At 41.5% G+C, this 23,960-nt stretch overlaps 1 protein-coding gene across 1 annotated transcript in view; it reads left to right on the top strand.

Annotated features, from left to right (window-relative positions):
- LOC128686576 (cyclin-D1-binding protein 1 homolog) overlaps nt 1-20,245 on the top strand; it is a gene marked incomplete at its 5' end in the record, with an annotated part of 41,452 nt that extends 21,207 nt beyond the window's left edge. The window contains 2 exon segments of the mRNA XM_070084292.1: nt 5,756-5,929; nt 17,783-20,245. Coding sequence (XP_069940393.1) covers nt 5,756-5,929; nt 17,783-17,935 — 327 coding nt within the window.
- Between the last annotated feature and the right edge of the window lie 3,715 nt (nt 20,246-23,960).

Raw genomic sequence — 23,960 nt, 5'->3', positions numbered from 1 at the left:
GACAGCTGCCCCCCTCCCTCCACCCTCGTTTACGCTCATCAAAGGTCAGCTCTTATCAGATGTTATCTCCCCTTATCTTGTCACTGTCATGGGGTGAACTGTTTTCATGCCTCAAGGGAACATATTATTACATATTATTATTATTAGGTATTAGGTATTATTATTATTCTTATTCTTCTTCTTCTTCTTCTTCTTCTTCTTCCTCCTCCTCCTCCTTCCACCTTCCACCTTCCTCCTCCTCCCTCCCTCCCTCCTTCCTCCTCCTCCCTCCTTCCTCCCTCCCTCCTTCCTCCTCCTCCCTCCCACCTCCTCCCTCCTTCTTCCTCCTCCCTCCTTCTTCCTCCTCCCTCCTTCCTCCTCCTCCCTCCTTCCTCCTCCTCCCTCCTTCCTCCTCCTCCCTCCTTCCTCCTCCTCCCTCCTTCCTTCCTCTTCCTCCTTCCTTCCTCCTCCTCTTCTTCCTCCTCCTCTTCTTCCTCCTCTTCTTCTTCCTCTTCTTCTTCTTCCTCCTCTTCTTCCTCCTCCTCTTCTTCCTCCTCCTCTTCCTCCTCCTCCTCCTCCACCTCCTCCATTGCTTTTGGTCTCAAACTCCTCGAAATCATGAAATTGATCTTCATTGACACTTCCATCTGTGTTAGAGCATCACTTGGGAAGAGAAGAGTCCCAGATTTGCAGGGAAGTCACATATTTCTTACCGCTAGACATGCTGAAAAAGGACGACTGAAATGGTATTCCCACAATGCACCACTGGCTCCCCGATTTTTTTTATATGGTGCACACTGACCATGGAGACCCATTCTCTCACATGTGGGCCTACCAGCTTTCTCCTGCTTGATTTGAAGCCGCTAGAATTTATGCGTATAGATACGTCAAACACTGTATCTCCTATGACGTACATATATGACCGCGACAGTCAAAGGGTTAAGAGGGGCTTCTCCGATTCTACAGGAAGAGTATCTGAAACACCTATGTCCATCTTTGGTGATGAAAGGTCAACCTCAGAAGGAAGAATGGCACCTTTTACAATACCTATTAGTACGGAGCAAGAAGTGATGGGAGCTAGTACGGCTTCAGACCAACCTGTGAACCATTTAGACCTAATGTAACAACGGATGGTAGGAAAAGTGTCTGTACGGCCCAAGTAGTCTGAAAGTATAGCAGAGGAATGAGTTTCTTTAAGATTAGGGAACAGCTTATCAGAAATTACTATACATGTGCATCCAGTGTCTCGTAAAATGGTAGATACATTAAGTCCATTAACTGTTCCTGAACAGAAGGGTGCTTGGTCATTACAGTCTTTAAAACATCTTCCAACTTTTTGGACCTTCTTAGAAGGACAATCTGGACGTTTATGTCCCTTAACACCACACAAATGACAAACAGGAATAAAAGAAGTCATTTTACTTTCCACTAGAGGCTTTGATTTCTTAAGGTCTGGTGAACCCTTGCCCTTAGGGTTCAATCCCTTTAGGTCTTTATAGGAATTGTGAGCCTCAGCATACAGGTCAGCAGCCTCAGCAACTTCCTCAGCTTTAATCAGGTTACGTTCTCTGATGAATGTTCGTATTTGGTGAGGAAGAGCTGTCAGGAACTGGTCAGCAACCATGAAGTCTCGAAGAGATTCATAACTGTGATCAATTCCTGAACTCTCTATCCAAAAGTCGAACAAACGAAAGAGTGTTACCTGTAACTGTTGAAAGTTCTGGCCAGGCTGTAAGGTGGCATAACGGAAATCTTTCCTGTAAGAATTAGTGGTTTTTTGATATGCTTTAAGGATTGCCTTCTTCAGTAGGTTATAATTACATATGATATCCTGCGACAAAGTTGCATAGATATTTAAGGCTGTACCAGAAAATAACATTCCTAACCTGGTAGCCCAGGTGTCAGCAGGCCATTCACAGAGGGTAGCGGTATTTTCAAACCTGATAATGTAAGAAGTTATGTCTTCCCCCTCTGTGAAGGGAGGTAAATTAGGTGTTGGAATATGTGTACTAGCTGCACGTTGTTCCATTACTCCTTCCTCTAATTGTTGTTGTGTAAAAGTTAACTTTTTATTCTCTAATTCAAGGCGAGATTTTTCGAGCTCGCGATCCTTTTCTCTTTCCTCAAGTTCTCTTAATTTAACTTGTTCTTCACGTATCTTAGCTTGTTCCTCACGTTCCCAAGCTCTTTCCTCACGATCAAGTCTATCACGCTCTTTTTGGTCTTCTCGCTCTCTTTCTAACTGTCTTTCTCGGATTTCTCTCTCAATTCCCTCTCTCTCTCCTTTTTCTCTTCTCTTTTGATTCTCTCTCTCTCCTTATTCTCTTCTCTTTCCCTTTCTAACTGTCTTTCTTCTCTCTCAATTCTCTCTCTTTCAAGTCTTTCCTGGATCTTATCACTAATGAAAGATTCTAAATTTTTCCCTGTTATTCCTAACTTACTTCCAGCGTTCATCCAAAACTGGTATTCATCCATACTTGCAAGAATAACTTAAACTATCAGGGGAAATGAAACGGGTATTAAAGAAAACGGAGGGTTCAATTCCTGCTCCGCTCAAACTGTAAATAAACCAGAGGGCTTGATCCCTGCTTCAATTAAACAATATGTATTAACGAAAACGAAGGGTTCTATGCTGGCTCCGAGCAAACAGTAAGTAGAATGGGGTCCCTTGACCATCCAGTCTTCTCACCAACAAATCAAGCGTGTCTTATGACAGTTCCCTTGATATAATAAAGAGCTCAATGAAACAAGTTGTCACTGGAAAATCTCGGGTCCCTAGAGTCTAATCCTCCAAAGTGTTTCAAGCTCACATGAAAAAGTGGCAGAATTAACTATTATATCCTGCCTGACTTGACTTACAATAAATTGAGACTATAACAATCACCAAATCTTTTAAATACCTGTACCGTAGTCCTACCATAGAGAATGATTACTCATGGCTGGTGGTAACCGTCTGTGGTATGCGGCGTTGAAGTTCCAATGGTAGATTCGAGATGGAGTTGAATCTTGATTCAGTAGAGTTGATCCTGGCAAGGTCGCCACTTGTGAAGGCTTACTCAGCCCTGTAACAACTTCAGTCAGTATTACTCAGGCTGACTCCTCCTCAGGAAAATTAGTGAATAGAAAAAGAAATAATAACAGACAAACATAAACACTTTAATATATAGAAAATATAAAATATAAAACACTTAAATATGAAATATTAATCCTACATTAAAGAAAATGAAAAATGAAAAATATAAATGATAACTGAATTCAACGCTAATATGTATATGGGTGTCTGGTGTTGGTGACACTGTTGTTGAAATCGTAGCCGTTGCTGATGATGGGGGGGGGGGGTCGCAGGTGTTGGTGACCACCACTGGCTAGTTCTTCACAGATTAACGCCGTGAGTAGTATCCCGATGACAGGAAAGCAGGTTCTTTACCGCTGCAATGATGTGGGGTTACGTCCTGCAATTTCATACAGGTACACAGATAGTTAGATCCAAAATGGGGAAGTCTCTGGACGTTAGTCCTTCTCCTGTTCTTCTCGTTGATTGACAGGTGACCCTCACTGTCATCCAAGCTGAAAAGATAGACAGGTTACCCACTGCTTAAATAATCACTTTCCATGGCAGTGCACATTACTCAAAAGACGTGGTGATTATTACAACAGTAAACCTAGAGCAAGACTGAAAGGACTAAGTTTATTATTGGTCAAAAGTGAAGCTTTTAACCAATAAATCCACTAGAATACAAGGCAGGCATGTACTTACAGTAGTGTTGGGAGCTGTGAGTCGAGTGATTTACTGTTTGACCAGAGCCCCATACGTCACCTTTCGAGGGGGGGGGGAAGAGGGAGGGGAAGGGATAGCGGGAGCTAGACTGACCCTACCTTAACTAGTAGCCGGCAATGAAACTATCACTTTCGGGGAGGGGGAAGAAAGGCAGGAGCGTGACTTACCCTACCTTAACTAGTAGCCGGTAATGAAACTATTGTTACTATATTGCTACTCCTATCTGTTGAACTTTTCCCTTACAAGAAGTCAGTGGAAGTATGAAAGCGTGTTAGTTGTATGCCTCGTAGATCATCAGGCACTGACGTAAAATTTTTATTTTTTTATCCTTCAAAACCTACTGTTGCTATCTGCATCCTTGACAGCATATATTATTTTTTTATTATTATTATTTTTTTTATTTGGACATGATACAGCTGTACAAAGAAGTATAGTGATTGGGTGTACATGTCAAAATCACCTTGTATGCAGAGCATTATGGGCAGGCTTAAAATTAACTTAAGATTAACTAAGCAATGATATATTCAGTGGTAAAAATTACAGTAAACAAATTACAACATGAAGAACAAATAAGTATTTCAAATGAGAAGCATTAAAGTTGTACAAATTTGTAGCATAACAATGTATAATATAATCGAATCAGATCGAGTAAAATCAATGATTTGTTGTGCAGAAACAGGTCATATGGTAATTAGATGAGTTACTGTGCATTCAAAAGAATGGAGTATTCTATTAGGTAATGTAATTAAAAAAAATCATAGTTTGATAGGGTCTTAGGTTATACATTTATGAGATTCAATATTTATTTAGTTGTGGTTAAGTAAGTGGTTTTTAAGAAGAGTCTTAAATTGATAAACAGACAGTATTTCTTTTATATTCACAGGTAATGAATTCCAGATTTTTGGGCCTTTTATGGTTAGGTTAGGTAAGGTTCGTCAGGAAACGGGACAAATGTTTCCTGACACGGGTCTTAGTCAGATGATGACCCGCCTTTGGAGCTTTTGGTCATCTGACTGAGGCCTTTCACTGGCTTACCGGTCCACCCCTTTAAAAATTATGGTCATGTAGAACTATTTTTGTAGTGTATTTGCCTTTTATGTGAATTGAGTTTTTACATATAGTGAGATGGACACGGGGAACATCAAAGAGTGATCTGTGCCTTGTGTTATGGTCATGTGTTCCATTGAGGTTGGTAAGGAGAAATTTATTTATTTATTTATTTATTTATTTATTTATTTATTTATTTATAATTTGAGCACACATACAGAGGTACAAAAAAATACAGATAAGAGCAGCATGCCAAAGCCACTTATACTATGCATAGCATTACGGGCTGGCTTAAAATTAACTTAAGATTAACTAAGCAATGATGAAATCAGTGAAAAACATTAATGTAAACTGATTACTATAAAGCACAAGTGAGTATTACAAAGACAGGTCATATGGTTGCATGCATTGTTGTAAATTCAGTAGAATGGAGTATTCTGTTAGGTAGTGTATTTAAAAAATAATAAAGTTAGATTGGGTTTTAGGTTTAACATTTATGTGATATAATTGTGAGAAACATTTAAGATATACAATTTATAAGGTTCAGTTATTCAGTATTTATTTGGTTTTGAGGGGAGGTTTGAGGGGAGGTTTTGAGGGGAGGGTTTATATCGTGAGTTTAGTGTTCTATGTATGTAGTAGGCACAATAATAAGTATGGATGTTTTGTACGGTGAGTAAGTTTAGAGTTTTGAATATTGGTGGAGTATACTGCCTGGAGTGGGAATTTATTATTTGTACTGCAGCCTTTTGTTGGATAATTAATGGTCTGAGATGATATATTGTTGTTGAGCCCCATGTACAAATTCCATAGGAGAGATAGGGGTAAATGAGTGAGTGATATAGGGCCTTTTTTATGATTTTATTGTAGTTTTTGTTTGCTGTGTTTAGCAATATGAAATATCAAGGGACTTACATTTTCTCATTAATTATTATTGCATTGTTTTTTCAGATACTTTATAAGAGAGTGTTAGCAGCATTGGAGAAGAATGGGTCATGTGCCACTCTTGATAAAGTCAAAGAGCTTGACCAGTTGTATGAAGATTGTAAACTAGTGTCCAAAATTGTTGACACATTAATCCTTGAGCTGTACCCTCCTTTGAATATTTCTAACATGGAAGAACAGGTAAGTTTGTAATATATTCCCTCAGTGTTAACCTAGTAGCTGACAAAATACTTGTATTTCTTCTTTCAACAAACCAGCCTTATCCCACCGAGGCAGGGTGGCCCAAAAAGAAAAACCAAAGTTTTTCTTACTAAATTTAATAATTCATACAGAAGGGGTTACTAGCCCCTTGCGCCCGATATTTTAGTTGCCACTTATGACACACATGGCTTATGGAGGAAGAATTCTGTTCTACTTCCTTGTGGAGAAATACTTGTACAGGTCCATGTCCCTTTATCCGAAATCCTGAAATTTGAAAAGTTCCAAAAACTGAAGTTTTTGCATGGAGTGTGGAGCGTCAATCATCTCCATGTTGGGTCACGCTGCCATGTGGTGACATTGAGAATCATCCTGAAATTCAAAAAAGTCTGAAATTCAAAACAGTACAGGCCCCAAGGGTTTCAGATAAAGGGATGTGAACCTGTATTTAACTATATAAAATTAGGTTGAAGCTTATTATTATTATTATAATCAAAAAGAAGCGCTAAGCCACAAGGGCTATACAGCGCTGCAGGGTAGGGAAGGAAGCAAGGGAATTGGATGGCAGAAGGGAGGGGGGATGATCAGCAGGTTACAGAAAACAGCGGGGCAGGGGATAGTACGGGGGTAGAGGGTAGCAAGAGATTGAAGTAGAAAGGGCTGAAGGTATCAGAATTTGTGAAGTAAGTCAGTCGTTGTCAAAAAGTCAATGAGAGAGTCCGGATGAAAGGTGGGTCCATCAGCGAGAAGGGAAGGTAAAGAGAGAGCAGCGGAGCGAAGACGACGACAGAGGTAAATTCTGCGTGCTCGTTGATAAAGTGGGCAGTCCAACAGAATGTGGCTGACTGATAATGGAGCTTGGCAATTCTCACAGAGAGGAGCAAGACGCCTCTCCATGAGATATCCATGAGTAAGACGAGTATGGCCAATGCGAAGACGGGAGAGAGTAGTCTCCCAACCTCGACACTGGTGATAAGAAGACGGCCAGTAACCTATACTCGGTTTAATAGACTGAAGTTTGTTGCCGAGCATAGTAGACCAACGTTGTTGCCAACGGGTGTGAAGGTGGGAAGATATTGCAGCAAAATAGTCCGTAAATGGAATACCTCTATAAGAAACTGGTAGGTCATGTACTGCTGACCGCGCAGCAGTGTCTGCCTGTTCATTGCCCTGTACGTCAACATGACCAGGGACCCAACAAAAAATAATATCTTTATGCTTGGTAAAGATGCGGCGTAGCCAAAGTTGGATACGGAGGACTAAGGGGTGAGGTGTATCAAATTTTTGTATAGCCTGTAAAGCACTAAGGGAGTCTGAGACAACCACAAATGATGACACAGGCATAGATGCAATACGGATAAGTGCTGTAAGGATGGCATATAATTCAGCAGTAAAAATACTAGTCGAAGATAGTAAATGCCCTTGTACGACGCTGTCCGGAAACACTGCTGCGAATCCTACGCCGTCAGAAGACTTAGAGCCATCTGTGTACACAGCAATGGCATGAGAATGAGAGTGAAAGTGGTCAAGAAAAAGAGAGCGGGAAGCGACCGTAGACAGTTGGGCTTTCGAGCAAGGGAGGGAGAAAGAACAAACTTGAACAGCTGGAACTTCCCAGGGGGGTAGGGAAAAGTGAGATGCTACATGTACATAGAAAGGTGGTAGTTGAAGAGAAGACAAGAGCGAATGAAGGCGAAGAGAGAAGGGACGGAGTAAACAGGGGCGGCGAACAAATAAAGAATGTCTACTAATATCAGTGACCATTCTATAAATGGAAGAATTGCGGAGATCATGAGAGCGTACATAGTAGCGCAGGCAATGGGCATCACGGCGATCGGATAAGGATGGAACGTTCGCTTCTGCATAGAGGCTCTCGACAGGGGAAGAGCGGAAAGCACCAAGGCATAAACGTAATCCTTGGTGATGAATGGGGTTAAGGCTAGAGAGAGTAGCAGGAGATGCCGCTGAATAGATCTGGTCACCATAATCAAGTTTCGATAAAATAAGGGTGGAATGTAGGCGAAGGAGGGTTCGACGATCAGCTCCCCACGAAAGATGAGCAAGGGTTTTAAGAAGGTTCAGCCGGCTGTGACAAGTTGCCTTCAGAGAGGTAATGTGAGGTTTCCAGGATAACCTACGATCAAAGAGGAGGCCCAGAAACTTGACTGTATCACGTTCAGGGATACGGGAGCCATAGAGGTACAAAGGATGATCGGAGATGACAGAGCGTCTAGTGAAAGTGATTTGGTGGGTTTTAGTGCTGGAAAATTTAAACCCACGTGTGGTGGCCCAATTGGAAACACGGTCGACTGCATGTTGGAGAGAAACTGTAAGGAGGTGACAGTCAGCGCCTGCACAGGCAATAGCAAAGTCATCAACATAGAGTGATGACCAAATATTTGATGGAAGACTAGAGGCCAAATCATTAATAGCAAGGAGAAAAAGTGTTGTGCTCAGAACACATCCCTGGGGGACACCTTCAGCTTGGATAAAGTCCGGGGAGAGCACATTATTAACCCGAACACGGAAATGCCTGTCAGTTAAAAAGTTCTTAAGGAAGGATGGTAGATTGCCTCGAAGGCCTAAGGAGTGGGCCTGGGCTAAAATATTATACCTCCAAGTTGTGTCATATGCCTTCTCAAGGTCAAAAAATATGGCAATAACTGAGTGGTTATTCGCAAAGGCATTACGAACATACGTATCCAAGCGTAGTAAGGGGTCTATGGTAGAACGTCCCTTACGAAAGCCATATTGACGAGTGGAGAGGCTGTTGTGTGTCTCTAAATACCACACTAAACGTCTATTTACTAGGCGTTCCATTACTTTGCAAACTGCACTGGTAAGAACAATGGGACGATAGTGGGAGGTTTCATGTCCCGTAGTGCCTGGTTTGCGGAAAGGGAGAACTATGGTGGATTTCCATAGCTGTGGAAGAACTCCTTGTGACCAAATAAGATTGTAAAGGCGTAATAGGACTGCAAGGGCTGACTGATGTAAATGTTGTAGCATACGAATATGAATGTCGTCGGGCCCAGCTGCCGATGATCGACAAGCTGAGAGTGTTGCCTCCAGTTCTTGAAGTGTAAAAGGCACATTATACTGTTCTTCTCTGAGAGAAGAAAAGTCCAAGGGTGCTAACTCTCTGGCAGACTTTGAGGAAAGAAATGAGGGGCATAGATGGAGTCCCTGAGAAATACGGACCAGATGATTGCCAATTTCATTGGCAACATCTAGTGGGTTTGCTATATCAACACCGGCAACCCGCAGAACAGGAGCCGGGTCAGGAGAATATTTACCACTCAGTTTTCGTACTTTTTTCCAGACTGCACTCATAGAGGAAGCAGAGGTGATGGTGGAGACATAATCTCGCCAGCAAGTGCGTTTAGCGTCACGGATGACACGGCGAGCGATCGCACGCTTCTGTTTAAAATCAAGGAGTCGCTCTGTGGTTTTATTGTACCGGTACCTGCCCCATGCAGCGCGTTTCAAACGTACTGCACGAGCACAAGCAGGAGACCACCAAGGCACGCATTTCTGAGAATGCCTGCCCGAAGTTTGGGGTATAGAATGAGAAGCTGCGGTGAAAACGGAGGACGAGAAGAGGTGTAAAAGCTCATCAATGGAGGACGAAGAAGGAACCTCTTTAAAAACAGTTAGGTGTGAGTAAAGGTTCCAATTTGCCCGATTAAATTGCCAGCGTGGGGTGCGAAGAGGTGGCGAATATGAAGGGGAAGTAAGAATGATTGGGAAATGATCACTGTCATGTAAGTCCGGGAGAACAGACCAAGTGAAGTCTAATGCGGCGGAGGAAGAGCAAACTGAGAGATCGATGCAAGAGAGAGTATGAGTCCGAGGATCAAAATGGGTGTGAGTACCTGTATTTAAAACATGGAGGGGGTGGGTGGCAAGAAAAGCCTCTAACTGAATTCCACGGGAATCACAGTGAGACCCCCCCCAGAGGAAATGGTGGGCATTAAAATCACCAAGTAACAGAATCGGTGGCGGTAATGACGAAACAAGGAAGGCAAAATCCGGAATAGATAATGCCCGAGAAGGAGAGAGATATAAAGAACAGAGCGTATACCACCTATGTAAGTGGATACGGGCTGCTGTGTAATGCAGCGAAGTATGAACAAATAGCTGATGGTACGGAATATCAGTGCGGAGAAGAAGGGCACTTTCATTAAAGGTCCCATCAGGAAAAGGATCTGAAGAATACAATAAATTATAGCCTGAGATGTGAGAAATAACAGCAGAGTGTAATTTTGGTTCCTGTAAGCAAACACCAACAGGGGCAAACTGGGAGAGTAACATCTAAAGCTCACCCCGATTACCCCTGAGGCCGCATATATTCCACTGTAAATAGGCCATGATTGGCAATGATAAAGATACTTGAAATCCGCAGGTAAGGGTTCCTACGGACTAGAAGGGTTAGAAAAGTCCACATGCGGAGGCAGTGGAAAATGTTCAAGCAGCGAAGGAACGGTGCGCTGTGAAGAAAGGAGTTGCGCAGATGGAGCAGAGGAGAGAGAAAGAGCGGAAGGTGGATCAGTGTCCATTGATGGTTTGGTCTCTGCAATATATTCAGAGATTGCTTCAAGTGTTTCGGAATTCAGAGATGTCGTATGGGAGACAATATTGGGAATGGTAGGGGGAGGATGAGTAAAGATTGGAACTGTATTGGACTGTACCAAGGTAGGGGGGGGGCGAAAGGGTGGAGGGAACTGGAGAAGCGTGACAGGGGACAGAAGAGGCAGGAACCTGGGAGGTGGCAGAAGAGGAAGAAACTTGGGAGGGAACAGGGGAGGAAGGTACATTACGAGGGGGAGGGTGAACCTCTGCACTTGTAACTGAGCCAGTGAGAGGGGAAGAACTAGGGACAGAGACAGGGAGGGTAAAATGAGGAGGTGGAAGATGGGTAGGAGGTGTTACCGGACCTTTTTTTGACTTTTGAGAAGTAGAGGGACGATTGGGAGGAGGTGTCGTACGAGGTCTCGTCGATACTGAGGCTTGTGAGAGTGAACTCGAAGAAGCGAGATTAGACTGAGGCGTTGAAGTAGGGACGTCTGAGCCGAGGACAGCAAAAGGATTAGATACAGGAGTGGTTATGGGAGAGGTAACCACAGAGGTGGGTGTAGAAGATGGGATACTAGAAGTGGGGGGACGTTTTGAAACACGGGAATAAGAAACACGTGGGAGTCTCCCTTGGAGGCGGAGATGAGAAACTGCCATGGCATAAGGGAGACCTTCTGTCTCTTTGAGGTAACGGATTTCCCGCTCGTTTAAATAGACCTGACAATGGCGAGAGTACGAAGGGTGAGCCTCATGACAGTTAAGGCAAGAGGGAGATCGATTGCAAGACGTATTAGAATGGTCATCGGCACCACAGACTGGGCATTCGGCGATAGATCTGCAATATTTCGCTGGATGGCCAAATCGCCAGCAATTTCTACACTGTTGTGGTGTAGGGATCACCTTTCGAACTTGTAACCGATGTCCTGCTATATAAACTGAGGATGGGAGTTCTCGGCTGTCAAAAGTTAAACGAGCCACATTGCTAGGGTATCGTCTCCGCCCACGGGCAGGAAGAACGTAAGTGTCTACCTTGAGGATTGAGAGATCTTGGAGTTCCAGCTGTTCTAGAATGTCGGTGCCACATGTCTGGAAATTTTGTTGAACTATGGTATGGGGCAGAATGACGGTACCACTACATGAATTGAGGGAATGATGTTTTTCAAGAGTGACAGGAACTGTATCGATATGGGAAAGACGATAGAGCTCATGAGCCTGGGTAGCATTCTGTACGGTAATGATGCGCGTACCGCTCTTAAGAGCATGAAAAGAAATATCTTTACCAACATGGCGTAGGAGTGCCTTGCCAATACTATGGTCAGAAAGATAGGCAGTAGAGGAAGTTGGTCGTAAAGTGAAGAATTTAGTCCACTGTTCAGTCTGAAACTGAGCGTGGAAAGGTAGTAAAGGACGTGTCGATCGTTTCTGAGAAGAACGAGAAGGTGGAGAAGTATCATCAGCAGGTAATTGTTGTTGACGTTTAGGCGTGGGACCAGAGTTGGTCCGATGTGGAACGGGTCGGCGATTTGAAAATTGACGCACCGTAGAGGGAGAGGCCGGAAGCATAGTCAGAGGAGAGCGAAGGTCCGATAAATCGAAGGAGTCAGTCGAGGCCTCAGTACCTGAAGCGGGTGAGGAAACAGCACCGGCAATAGGTACAGAGGCATGAGGAATGTCTGAAGAGTGGTCCAAAGACGAGGCGGGGTCAGAACGGGGTGCAGTATCAAGAAGGGGCCCGGGGGTACCAGGTTCATGGACTAGGGCTGCCATGGTTAGGTTACTTCTTTCTTTTTGTTTTTAAGAAAAAAAAGAAAGAAGAAAAGAAAATAAAAATAAAAAAAAAAGAAAAAAAAAGGGGGGACCGGGGAGGGATAGGTCCTAGGAGGAATGAAAGGGCCAGAAATCTCCCTCCGCGCCCAAGAGGACCTCAGCACCGCAAGTAGCGCAGATGCAGCATGGAACCCGTGCCATACCCTACCCATCATGCTAGTAAACTAACAATCCGGGATAGCAACCTCACATCTGCCGAGCTACCTCGGTGGACAAAAGAGAGGGCGGCCGGATATCCGCCACAAAGCATACCTCCTTCGGCCACCACCCCCGGAATCCGAAAGGTGGCTTCCAGAGATACACTCGTCGCCCGAAAGACACCCAAAGCTACTCCGGGATACCGGAGAGGGATCGGGACATCCCCAGGCGATCCAGATTCCACGGCAAACTACGCCACCGCTAAGAACCTCAACGGAATGGGATGGACCCCGGTATCCTTTCTCCTACCTAGGAACTAGCGCGCCTGTGGGAGAAATCCCAAAGGACAAAAAGAGGAAGGGCAAAAGGGAGGAGTGGGGAGGAGGAGGAGGAAAGGAAAAAGGGGAGGATGGGGAGGATGGGATAGGGGAGGGGAGATTGGGGGGTAATTAGGTTCGGTCTGAGGAAGAAGACCGATAGGTCTAATTCCTCAAACCAAGAGCCTCTTCACCACGCCAAGGAGACAGCAGACATCACACATGATGTTATATGTGCATATATGTCACAAATTGATAGCCTTGTTTTCCTGAATACCAATACAGTGGACCCCCGCTTTACGATCAGCTCCCAATGCGACCAATTATGTAAGTGTATTTATGTAAGTGCGTTTGTATGTGTATGTTTGGGGGTCTGAAATGGATTAATTTAATTCACAATATTCCTTATGGGAACAAATTCGGTCAGTACTGGCACCTGAACATACTTCTGGAATGAAATATTATCGTAAACCGGGGGTCCACTGTATATTGTATAGGGTAGGGGTCACCCCAGTGATGCTACCTGACCTGTGACCAATTGTGAAAACTTTACTGTCACATCCCAGCCTGAGGTTAGACTTCTCTGTTGACTGCCTGATAAACCAGACAGTTGGTGCATGTAACCTATAGGCCTACATAGCATTCAGAACCTGGCTGATATAGTACAGTGGAACCTCAGTTTTTGTTTGCCCTGGTTTTTGTCAAATTTAGTTTTCGACAACTTTTTTAGTCAAAATTTTGTCCCAATTTTCGTTAATCACCTCAGTTTTCGTCGAGTTGACAGTTGTCTGTCGTACCAAACGTGTCCGCCCACCCCCACACAAAGCATCCCACGTGTTCTGAGTCAGTCTGGCTTTATTTCTCGTCGGTAGAGGGTGGTAGTGATGGTGGTAGAGGGTGGTAGAGGGTGGTAGTGATTGTGGTAGTGATGGTGGTAGAGATAACCTCTCCTCCCTCTCCCCTCCTCGCCGTCTTCCTTTGGCCAGCAAGTCTTCAATAAAGGTAAAAGTGATGTTAAATGTTCATTTATCCATTTCATTAGTCCTTTATATATATTTCTCATTGTTTTCTGTATGTAAAACTATAGTTATTCTCTAAAATATGTATTTTTTGTTAATACTTTTGGGTGTCTGGAACGGATTAATTGGATTTACATTATTTCTTATGAGAAATATTGCTTCAGTTTTCGCCAAATTCGGTTTTCTTCAGACTTTCTGGAACGAATTAATGATGAAAACCAAGGTTCCACTGTACTTACTCCAGTCATGTTTCATCTTGAAAATTTCTACCTTTCTTCTAACAATATTCTTCCATGTACTGGATGAAGGCTGTAGAGTGGTGGACCTCAAATGTTTTACCATTTTATGACTGAGGTACTGCTGGAGTTCAGTCTGCAAATCCATGGGTTGCAATTGAAGGTGTATGACTTCTGGTTTTTCTTTCTGATTCATCCTCACTCTTAATGACATTTATGCCATTGATGATCTTGGTCTAAGCAGAGGATTTTTTTAAGCTTTGCTTAATGAGGTAGGATGTACACTGACTCATCCATGTTGTTGTGTAACTTGAGGAGAAAGCCTTGCTCTCTGTCCCCACAAAATAGGTGTATGCCTATGGATGTCACATCAGTCTCCTCAATCTTAAAAACCACAGATTTATACACTCTGCATTTTCTATTTCATTTTGATTCTGTAACTTCACATGCTTGTTTCTCAGATTGTCCAGTTCTATTAGTTTTACCTCAGATTTTTTTTCACACTCATGCTGCAGCATTGTTTTAAGCCTAAAGTTTGAGTTAAAAATGTGTATTGCTATTACAAGCATTCTTTATCAATGAATTTGTTGTACCAGACAATTCAATCTCTAACTTTCACTAGTCTCAGTCTCAATAATATGTGTTCTTCTTTAGCCACAAATCCATTTTGTTAAATGAAAAAGTTTTGCCATTAATTTAAGGCATGTATTTCTTTGGGTTTTTTTCTGTACTTGATTTTTGTGATGCTGCATCTTAAGCTGCTAGTATGTACAGTGGAAATGATACTATAAGAGAGATGGACTGGAGAAAATGCACTGTGAATAAAGTTACAGATTATAGAGTTCTTATGATGCAACTGTAATCACAGTCAAGCAATCAGTAAATATCAACAATACCACAAGACTAAGTAGCAGCTCTAGGCCTTTCACACACTCTCTCCAGTGCTTTGTTTGGAGCTTACAGTATGAGGAAATTGAAAAATGAGGTGGAAACTCTAGGGATCAACTGATGAGTTGTAGCTATAGCTGCTGGTTAATCCCTGGATTTTTCTACCTCATTTTTCAATTTCCTCATATTGCAAGTTTCTCATGAAGCACTGAAACGAGGGTGAAAGACCTAGACCTGTTACTTAACTTCCCTTGTGGCTTCAGAGTTCATATGGCTCAAGATTAGTACAGCAAATCCTCAATTTAGTGGACTTTGATGTATAAGATAAAATCCACCATGTCAGTTGATTTGGAAACAATAAGCAGAGTCCGATGGTTACAGAATTGTTCATTTTTGTTATGATTGCATCACAACAATTTCATCTCTGTCCACCATAATTACCACTACTGGGTATTTGCTCCACCCCTACTGGTCCATTAACCCTTTGACTGTTTCAGGCCCCTCTCTGAAACTGTCATTCTATGTCGCCAAATATTCAAAAAAAAAAATTATTTTTTCTTATGAAAATGTTAAGATTATTTTTCTGAGTGTTTTAGTCCAAAAAAAAAATTTTTGCCATCAGTACTTACCGAGATATAGAGCCGTGAAGTTTGCAGAAAATGAGCCGCGTATGGCAACAGCGGCGACTGCCGCTCACCAGGTAAACTTTAGTTTACTTGTAATTGAAGGTTTTTTGTTTTTTTCACTATTTTATTTTTTCACATAACTTATGTGGCCTATGAGACCAAAGTAAGGTGCAATGTACATATATACACTCGTTGTATACAACACAATAAGCACACAAACATAATTATCAATATATTGTTTACAAAACTTGTTTACAAAAACAAACAAACAAACAAACAATCCTCCTCCTCCTCCTCCTCCTCCTCCTCCTCCTCCTCCTCCTCCTCCTTCTTCTTCTCCTTCTCCTTCTTCTCCTTCTTCTCCTTCTCCTTCTCCTCCTCCTTCTCCTCCTTCTCCTCCTTCTCCTTCTCCTCCTCCTCCTCCTCCTCCTTCTCCTCCTTCTCCTCCTTCTCCTCCTTCTCCTTCTCCTCCTCCTCCTCCTCCTCCTCCTTCTCCTCCTCCTTGTCTTGTGTGCGAGTGTGTGGCTTATAATTGTTTTGAGTCAGAAGTCGGCAGCTGTCAAAGTGACATATTGTCTCATTAGTCACTCCCCCTACCGCCTGTCAAAACAATGGGGTCGGATGCTGCTTCCCCTCCTCCATTCTATCTAATTATCTTTCTCCCTCATTCTATATCTTTCAATCTGTCTCTCTTTCTATCTGTCTGCCTATCTCTGTCTCACAGGTACACATAAATACAAGTATACATAGTGTAAATTACCTAGGATAACCCAAGAAATCCAGACAAAGTGCTATACTCTGCTTGAAGATGTGAGTAAACGTGATGACACAGTCTTGTGGCTCTCTCTGAGACAGAGAGCTAGATGGACAGATAGGGAGCTTGACAGACAGACAAATAGACAGACAGAAATGTTTGTGTACCAGCAAAAACAAAGGGAGGGAGATGGTCATGTAATATTACCCTCCTTTACGCTCATCAAAGTCAGCTCTTATCAGATGTTATCTCCCCTTATCTTGTCACTGTCATGGGGTGGACTTTTTTTTTTCTTGCTTCAAGGGAACAATATTATTACATCTTCTTCCTCCTCCTCCTCCTCCTCCTCCTCCTCCTCCTCCTCCTCTTCTCCTCCTCCTCCTCCTCCTCCTCCTCCTCCTCCTCTTCCTTCCCTCCTCCTCCTCCTCCTCCTCCTCCTCCTCTTCCTCCCCTCCTCCCCCTCCTCCCCCTCCTCCTCCTCCATTGCTTTTGGTCTCAAACTCCTCCAAATCATGAAATTGATCTTCACTTACACTTCCATCTGTGTTAGAGCATCACTTGGGAAGAGAAGAGTCCCAGATTTGCTGGGGAATCACATATTTCTTACCGCTAGACATGCTGAAAAAGGACAACTGAAATGGCATTCCCACAATGCACCACTCGCTCCCCGATTTTTTTTATATGGTGCACACTGACCATGGAGACCCATTCTCTCACATGTGGGCCTACCAGCTTTCTCCTGCTTGATTTGAAGCTGCTTGAATTTATGCGTATAAATACGTCAGAAACATTGGCTCGTAAGACGTATTTATACGTCGGAAACAGTCAAAGGGTTAAATTGAGTTTACTAATCATCCTTGGTTATGCTTTGAATTTTATATTTATAGTATTTATTAGTAGTTTCTTGTACCGTTTTATAAAATAATGCTATAGTACAGTGGACCCCCGGTTAACGAACTTTTTTCATTCCAGTAGTATGTTCAGGTGCCAGTACTGACCGAATTTTTTCCCATAAGGAATATTGTGAAGTAGATTAGTCCATTTCAGACCCCCAAACATACACGTACAAACGCACTTACATAAATACACTTACATAATTGGTCGCATTTGGAGGTGATCGTTAAGCGGGGGTCCACTGTATTAGCTGTTATATATGATCTAATAGCAGGTCCTCAGATTGATAGGTTAGTTACTTATAGTAATAATTTCAACTTATACAAATTGTTTAGTTACAACATAATATAAATTCTGTTTATTTAGATATAAGTAATATAGCATACAGATTTCCACCATCGTAAGTGCTAATTTTCAACTCATTGTCTGCTGTTCCATTCTTGGTAGTTATTTGATGCCTGATGCATATGTTGTTGCACCATATACATGCACAGTACTAAACATTATATATTCTTGATTTTACAAAAATGTGTAAATTTAAATAATTTTATATTTTTACAGTCTCACCAACTAGCAAATCTACTACAAACAGCCCTGAAAACCTGTGCCCAGAGCCACATTGCAAGTGAAGCAGAACAACCACACATTGAGTTTATACATAAAGCTATTGAGCATAATCTTGACTCTATGAAAGAAAAGCTGAGCCAAAGATAAAATTACTCATTGATTCAGCAGAATCAGAGTGGAGGTCTAGGGAGCACATACCCCAGATCTGGAGTAAAGATTTAAGAGACACCCCAGATCCAGGTTAGAGGTTTAGGGGACATGTACTCCATATCCAAGTTGGAGACTTTCTGGTAATCTTGTCTATCAAGAAAAGTAATAACCTTCACATTCTTTTCTTAACATTAAATTTTTTATATATAAATTCTAGATTAAATGTGTTTGCTTCTCTGGATTGCTGTCTTGACGAAAACTGGCCATTGTGTTAAAAAAACTAATATTTTTGCTATTAGGCTTCTGTAAATTTAGAAATGTGTGCTAGACAAGGAAAATTGAAAACTTGGAGTCAGTGTCTGTTCACTATTTTCTGTCAATTGTTCTTCGTTACTTTTTTTTTTTTGGCAACCTTAGCAACTTCCCACCAAGGTAGAGTGGCACAAAGGAGGAAACATATTCACCAGCACTTACTCATCACATTTCAAATAACCCTCTGTACTGAAACATTCCTATTCATCCTTCAAAGTGCAGGCACTGTAGTTTCCACCTCCAGAATTCAAATTTAACTAACTGGTTTACCAGAATTTCTTTGCAGGTGTTACCTCGCTCACGCTACAATAGCATGTGAAATTTTAAAACTTTCTTATTGTATTTCCAATCAAACATGCTTGCTCTTGCCTTCTGGAAGTTAAAGACCTTACCACTTTAAATATTTTTCCTGTTGTTCACAGTAATATTATCCTCCTTGATTTTATCTTCAAATTTCTTCCATATTCTATCCTGCTCTTGTATATCCTCTCCTCCATTGTATCTTCATTCTATTGTTCTTTAATTCTATCATCTTTCTCCTCCTCCATTCTATTACTGCCTCATTCACACTTGCCATTTAGCAGGAATTTACCTTCTTTACTAAAGTGACTATCCAAATTCCCTTCTACAATCTTACCTTATTACCTTGCCCACAAAAGGATGCTCATGTCTTCTTCGGAGTCTGTGTGACATCAACAGACATAAAAAGATTAATGATATTCAGCCAGATATTATGGAAATTCCATCATCACTACATAATTCTAAGATTTAGGTTAACCCTTTCAGGGTCCGTGCCGTAGATCTACAGCTCTACGTTGAGGGTCCAAACTGTAGATCTACGCCATGAGCTCAGCTCACTCTGATAAGCTGTGAGTGGTAAATTTGGGCCTAGATATGAGAGAATACATCTATGTGGTATGTGTGCACCGCATAAAAAAAATAATGCAGCACAGTGCATAATGAGAAAAAAAAACGAGACCATAATTTTTTATTAAAACAGCGAATTTGCAGTGTTTTTTTGTATGTTTTTTATACTTGTATTTGCGATTTCTTGGTCTCATTTGATAGAATGGAAGATATATTACAGAAATAGACATGATTTTGATTGGTTTTAGTACTGGAAATGGCTTGAAACTGAGCTCAAAGTAGCAGAAATGTTAAATTTTTGCCGATGTTCAAGAGTAGACAAGTGACCTCACACGTCTAATACACGCCAGCTGGTGGGTCTAATATACGTTCACAAATGTGGTGATATTATTTATACAATTATTACAATATTGCATAACAGTAAATCTTCTATTTTTTTGTTTGAATAAAAATTCATTATGTGAATAAAAAATCAAAATGGAATTCATTTGTAAAACCTGAAAACATAAATAATGAACAGAGGAAATGTGCCAGGAATGCTTGCATTGTTTATTCTGGACCCTATTTTGAAATTGGAATATTTTGAACTTTGCATTAAATTGGCCAAATTACCATTATTCGATCACTATTTTGTAGTTGAAACAGTTGACTTGGCAATTTCTTGTGCTCAATCGATAGAATAGAAGTAATACTAGTGAAATAGCTAAGAATTTGGTCAACTGGAATAATGTAATTGGCCTAAAATAGGAGTCAAAGTCGGCAAAATCGCCAGTGCGTAAATATCGCTGACACATCAAAATTCGCGAGAGCATAATTTCATAAATTTTCCATCAAATTTCGTACTTTTTGTTTTATTACCTTCAGAAAAAGATTCTTTACCATTTCATAAGAAAAAATAAGAAAATTATTTTTTGAAAATTCTTGGACACTGATGCACACTCTGAAATTTGGCCTCTGGACCCTGAACGAGTTAATAAAAGTACATACAGGCACAGTTTGACACTGGGTTGTGGGAACAATAACCCATGGAACTGCCTATGGTACAAATAGTTAACTGAAGGTACATAAACATTATTTACTTCATACCTAAACATGTGGGAAGGTCAGTCTCAAGTATGTCTTCATTAACCCTTTGACTGTCGCGGCCGTATATATACGTTTGCGAGGTACCGTGTTTGACGTATATATACTCATAAATTCTAGCGGCTTCAAATCAGGCAGGAGAAAGCTAGTAGGCCCACATGTGAGAGAATGAGTCTGTGTGGTCAGTGTGCACCACATAAAAAAAATCCTGGAGCACGCAGTGCATAATGAGAAAAAAAAAACTCCGACCGTTTTTTTTAATTAAAATGCCGACTTTGTGGTCTATTTTCGTATAGTATTTGTGGTTGTATTCTCGTTTTCTTGGTCTCATTTGATAGAATGGAAACTATATTATAGAAATGGAGGTGATTTTGATTAATTTTACTATAAAAAGAACCTGGAAATGGAGCACAAAGTACAGGAAATGTTTGATTTTTGCCAATGTTCAAAAGTAAACAAATGATGTCATTGTCCAATAAATGTCCAAATAGCCATTCTAATACGCAGTCATGAATGGGTTGATGTAATTTTTACAATTATTACAGTATTGCAGTAGTCTGCATAACAGTAAATCTTCTATTTTTTGTTTGAATAAAATTTCAAAATAAAAAGCAAGAGTAATATCACAGGGACCTGGAGACATGACTGATGAACAAAGAAAATGTTATTTTAGAGCCAGGAATGTCTGCATTGTTCATTCTGGACCTTATTTTGAAATTGTCGTATTTTTTAATTTTCGTGAAATTGGCCAAATTGCAAATTTCTGACCATGTTATTGGGTAGTTGAAATCGGTAAATGGGCAGTTTCTTGTACTCAATCGATAGAAAAAATAGAGTTCTGAAGAAATAGTTATGAGTTTGGTTGACTGGAATAACGGAATTAGCCGAAAATAGGGCTCAAAGTGGGCGAAATTGCCGATCTTTAAATATCGCCGAAGTCGCTAACTTCGCGAGAGCGTAATTCCGTCAGTTTTCCATCAAATTTCGTTTTTTTGGTGTCTTTACAATCGGGAAAAGATTCTCTATCATTTCATAAGAAAAAATAATTTTTTTTTTTTTCGAAAATTTTGCGACACCAGAAGGCAACTTCAGGATTTGGCCCTTCGACAGTCAAAGGGTTAAAAAGAAAACGATAGGTCAGTAATTGTTTTTTTGACACAGTTAATATGAAATGTCTAAGTTTGACGGGTACAGACAGTGTCCTGTTGCACAGCTAATAACAGCCATACTGGGCATTAACCCTTTGATTGTTTTGGTTGTATATATACGTCTTACGAGCCACCATTTTTGATGTAAATTATTTTTTTTTTTTTATTATCACACTGGCCGATTCCCACCAAGGCAGGGTGGCCCGAAAAAGAAAAACTTTCACCATCATTCACTCCATCACTGTCTTGCCAGAAGGGTGCTTTACACTACAGTTTTTAAACTGCAACATTAACACCCCTCCTTCAGAGTGCAGGCACTGCACTTCCCATCTTTAGGACTCAAGTCCGGCCTGCCGGTTTCCCTGAACCCCTTCATAAATGTTACTTTGCTCACACTCCAACAGCACATCAAGTATTAAAAACCATTTGTCTCCATTCACTCCTATCAAACACACTCACGCATGCCTGCTGGAAGTCCAAGCCCCTCGCACACAAAACCTCCTTTACCCCCTCTCTCCAACCTTTCCTAGGCCGACCCCTACCCCGCCTTCCTTCCACTACAGACTGATACACTCTTGAAGTCATTCTGTTTCGCTCCATTCTCTCTACATGTCCGAACCACCTCAGCAACCCTTCCTCAGCCCTCTGGACAACAGTTTTGGTAATCCCGCACCTCCTCCTAACTTCCAGACTATGAATTCTCTGCATTATATTCACACCACACATTGCTCTAAGACATGACATCTCCACTGCCTCCAGCCTTCTCCTCGCTGCAACATTCATCACCCATGCTTCACACCCATATAAGAGCGTTGGTAAAACTATACTCTCATACATTCCCCTCTTTGCCTCCAAGGACAAAGTTCTTTGTCTCCACAGACTCCTAAGTGCACCACTCACTCTTTTCCCCTCATCAATTCTATGATTCACCTCATCTTTCATAGACCCATCCGCTGACACGTCCACTCCCAAATATCTGAATACATTCACCTCCTCCATACTCTCTCCCTCCAATCTGATATTCAATCTTTTTGTTATCCTCATAACCTTACTCATTCCTGTATTCATCTTTAATTTTCTTCTTTTGCACACCCTACCAAATTCATCCACCAATCTCTGCAACTTCTCTTCAGAATCTCCCAAGAGCACAGTGTCATCAGCAAAGAGCAGCTGCGACAACTCCCACTTTGAGTGTGATTCTTTATCTTTTAACTCCACGCCTCTTGCCAAGACCCTCGCATTTACTTCTCTTACAACCCCATCTATAAATATATTAAACAACCACGGTGACATCACACATCCTTGTCTAAGGCCTACTTTTACTGGGAAATAATTTCCCTCTTTCCTGCATACTCTAACTTGAGCCTCACTATCCTCGTAAAAGCTCTTCACTGCTTTCAGTAACCTACCTCCTACACCATACACTTGCAACATCTGCCACATTGCCCCCCTATCCACCCTGTCATACGCCTTTTCCAAATCTATAAATGCCACAAAGACCTCTTTAGCCTTATCTAAATACTGTTCACTTATATGTTTCACTGTAAACACCTGGTCCACACACCCCCTACCTTTCCTAAAGCCTCCTTGTTCATCTGCTATCCTATTCTCCATCTTACTCTTAATTCTTTCAATAATAACTCTACCATACACTTTACCAGGTATACTCAGCAGACTTATCCCCCTATAATTTTTGCACTCTCTTTTATCCCCTTTGCCTTTATACAAAGGAACTATGCATGCTCTCTGCCAATCCCTAGGTACCTTACCCTCTTCCATACATTTATTAAATAATTGCACCAACCACTCCAAAACTATATCCCCACCTGCTTTTAACATTTCTATCTTTATCCCATCAATCCCGGCTGCCTTACCCCCTTTCATTTTACCTACTGCCTCACAAACTTCCCCCACACTCACAACTGGCTCTTCCTCACTCCTACAAGATGTTATTCCTCCTTGCCCTATACACGAAATCACAGCTTCCCTGTCTTCAACAACATTTAACAATTCCTCAAAATATTCCCTCCATCTTCCCAATACCTCCATTTAATAACTCTCCTCTCCTATTTTTAACTGACAAATCCATTTGTTCTCTAGGCTTTCTTAACTTATTAATCTCACTCCAAAACTTTTTCTTATTTTCAACAAAATTTGTTGATAACATCTCACCCACTCTCTCATTTGCTCTCTTTTTACATTGCTTCACCACTCTCTTAACCTCTCTCTTTTTCTCCATATACTCTTCCCTCCTTGCATCACTTCTACTTTGTAAAAACTTCTCATATGCTAACTTTTTCGTCCTTACTACTCTCTTTACATCATCATTTCACCAATCGCTCCTCTTCCCTCCCGCACCCAGTTTCCTGTAACCACAAACTTCTGCTGAACACTCTAACACTACATTTTTAAACCTACCCCATACCTCTTCGACCCCATTGCCTATGCTCTCATTAGCCCATCTATCCTCCAATAGCTGTTTATATCTTACCCTAACTGCCTCCTCTTTTAGTTTATAAACCTTCACCTCTCTCTTCCCTGATGCTTCTATTCTCCTTGTATCCCATCTACCTTTTACTCTCAGTGTAGCTACAACTAGAAAGTGATCTGAT

This window comes from Cherax quadricarinatus, chromosome 12 (genome assembly GCF_038502225.1).
Source record: "Cherax quadricarinatus isolate ZL_2023a chromosome 12, ASM3850222v1, whole genome shotgun sequence".
NCBI lineage: Eukaryota > Metazoa > Arthropoda > Malacostraca > Decapoda > Parastacidae > Cherax > Cherax quadricarinatus.
Note: the sequence above shows the minus strand (reverse complement) of the source record. Positions and strands in the feature narration are given on the sequence as shown.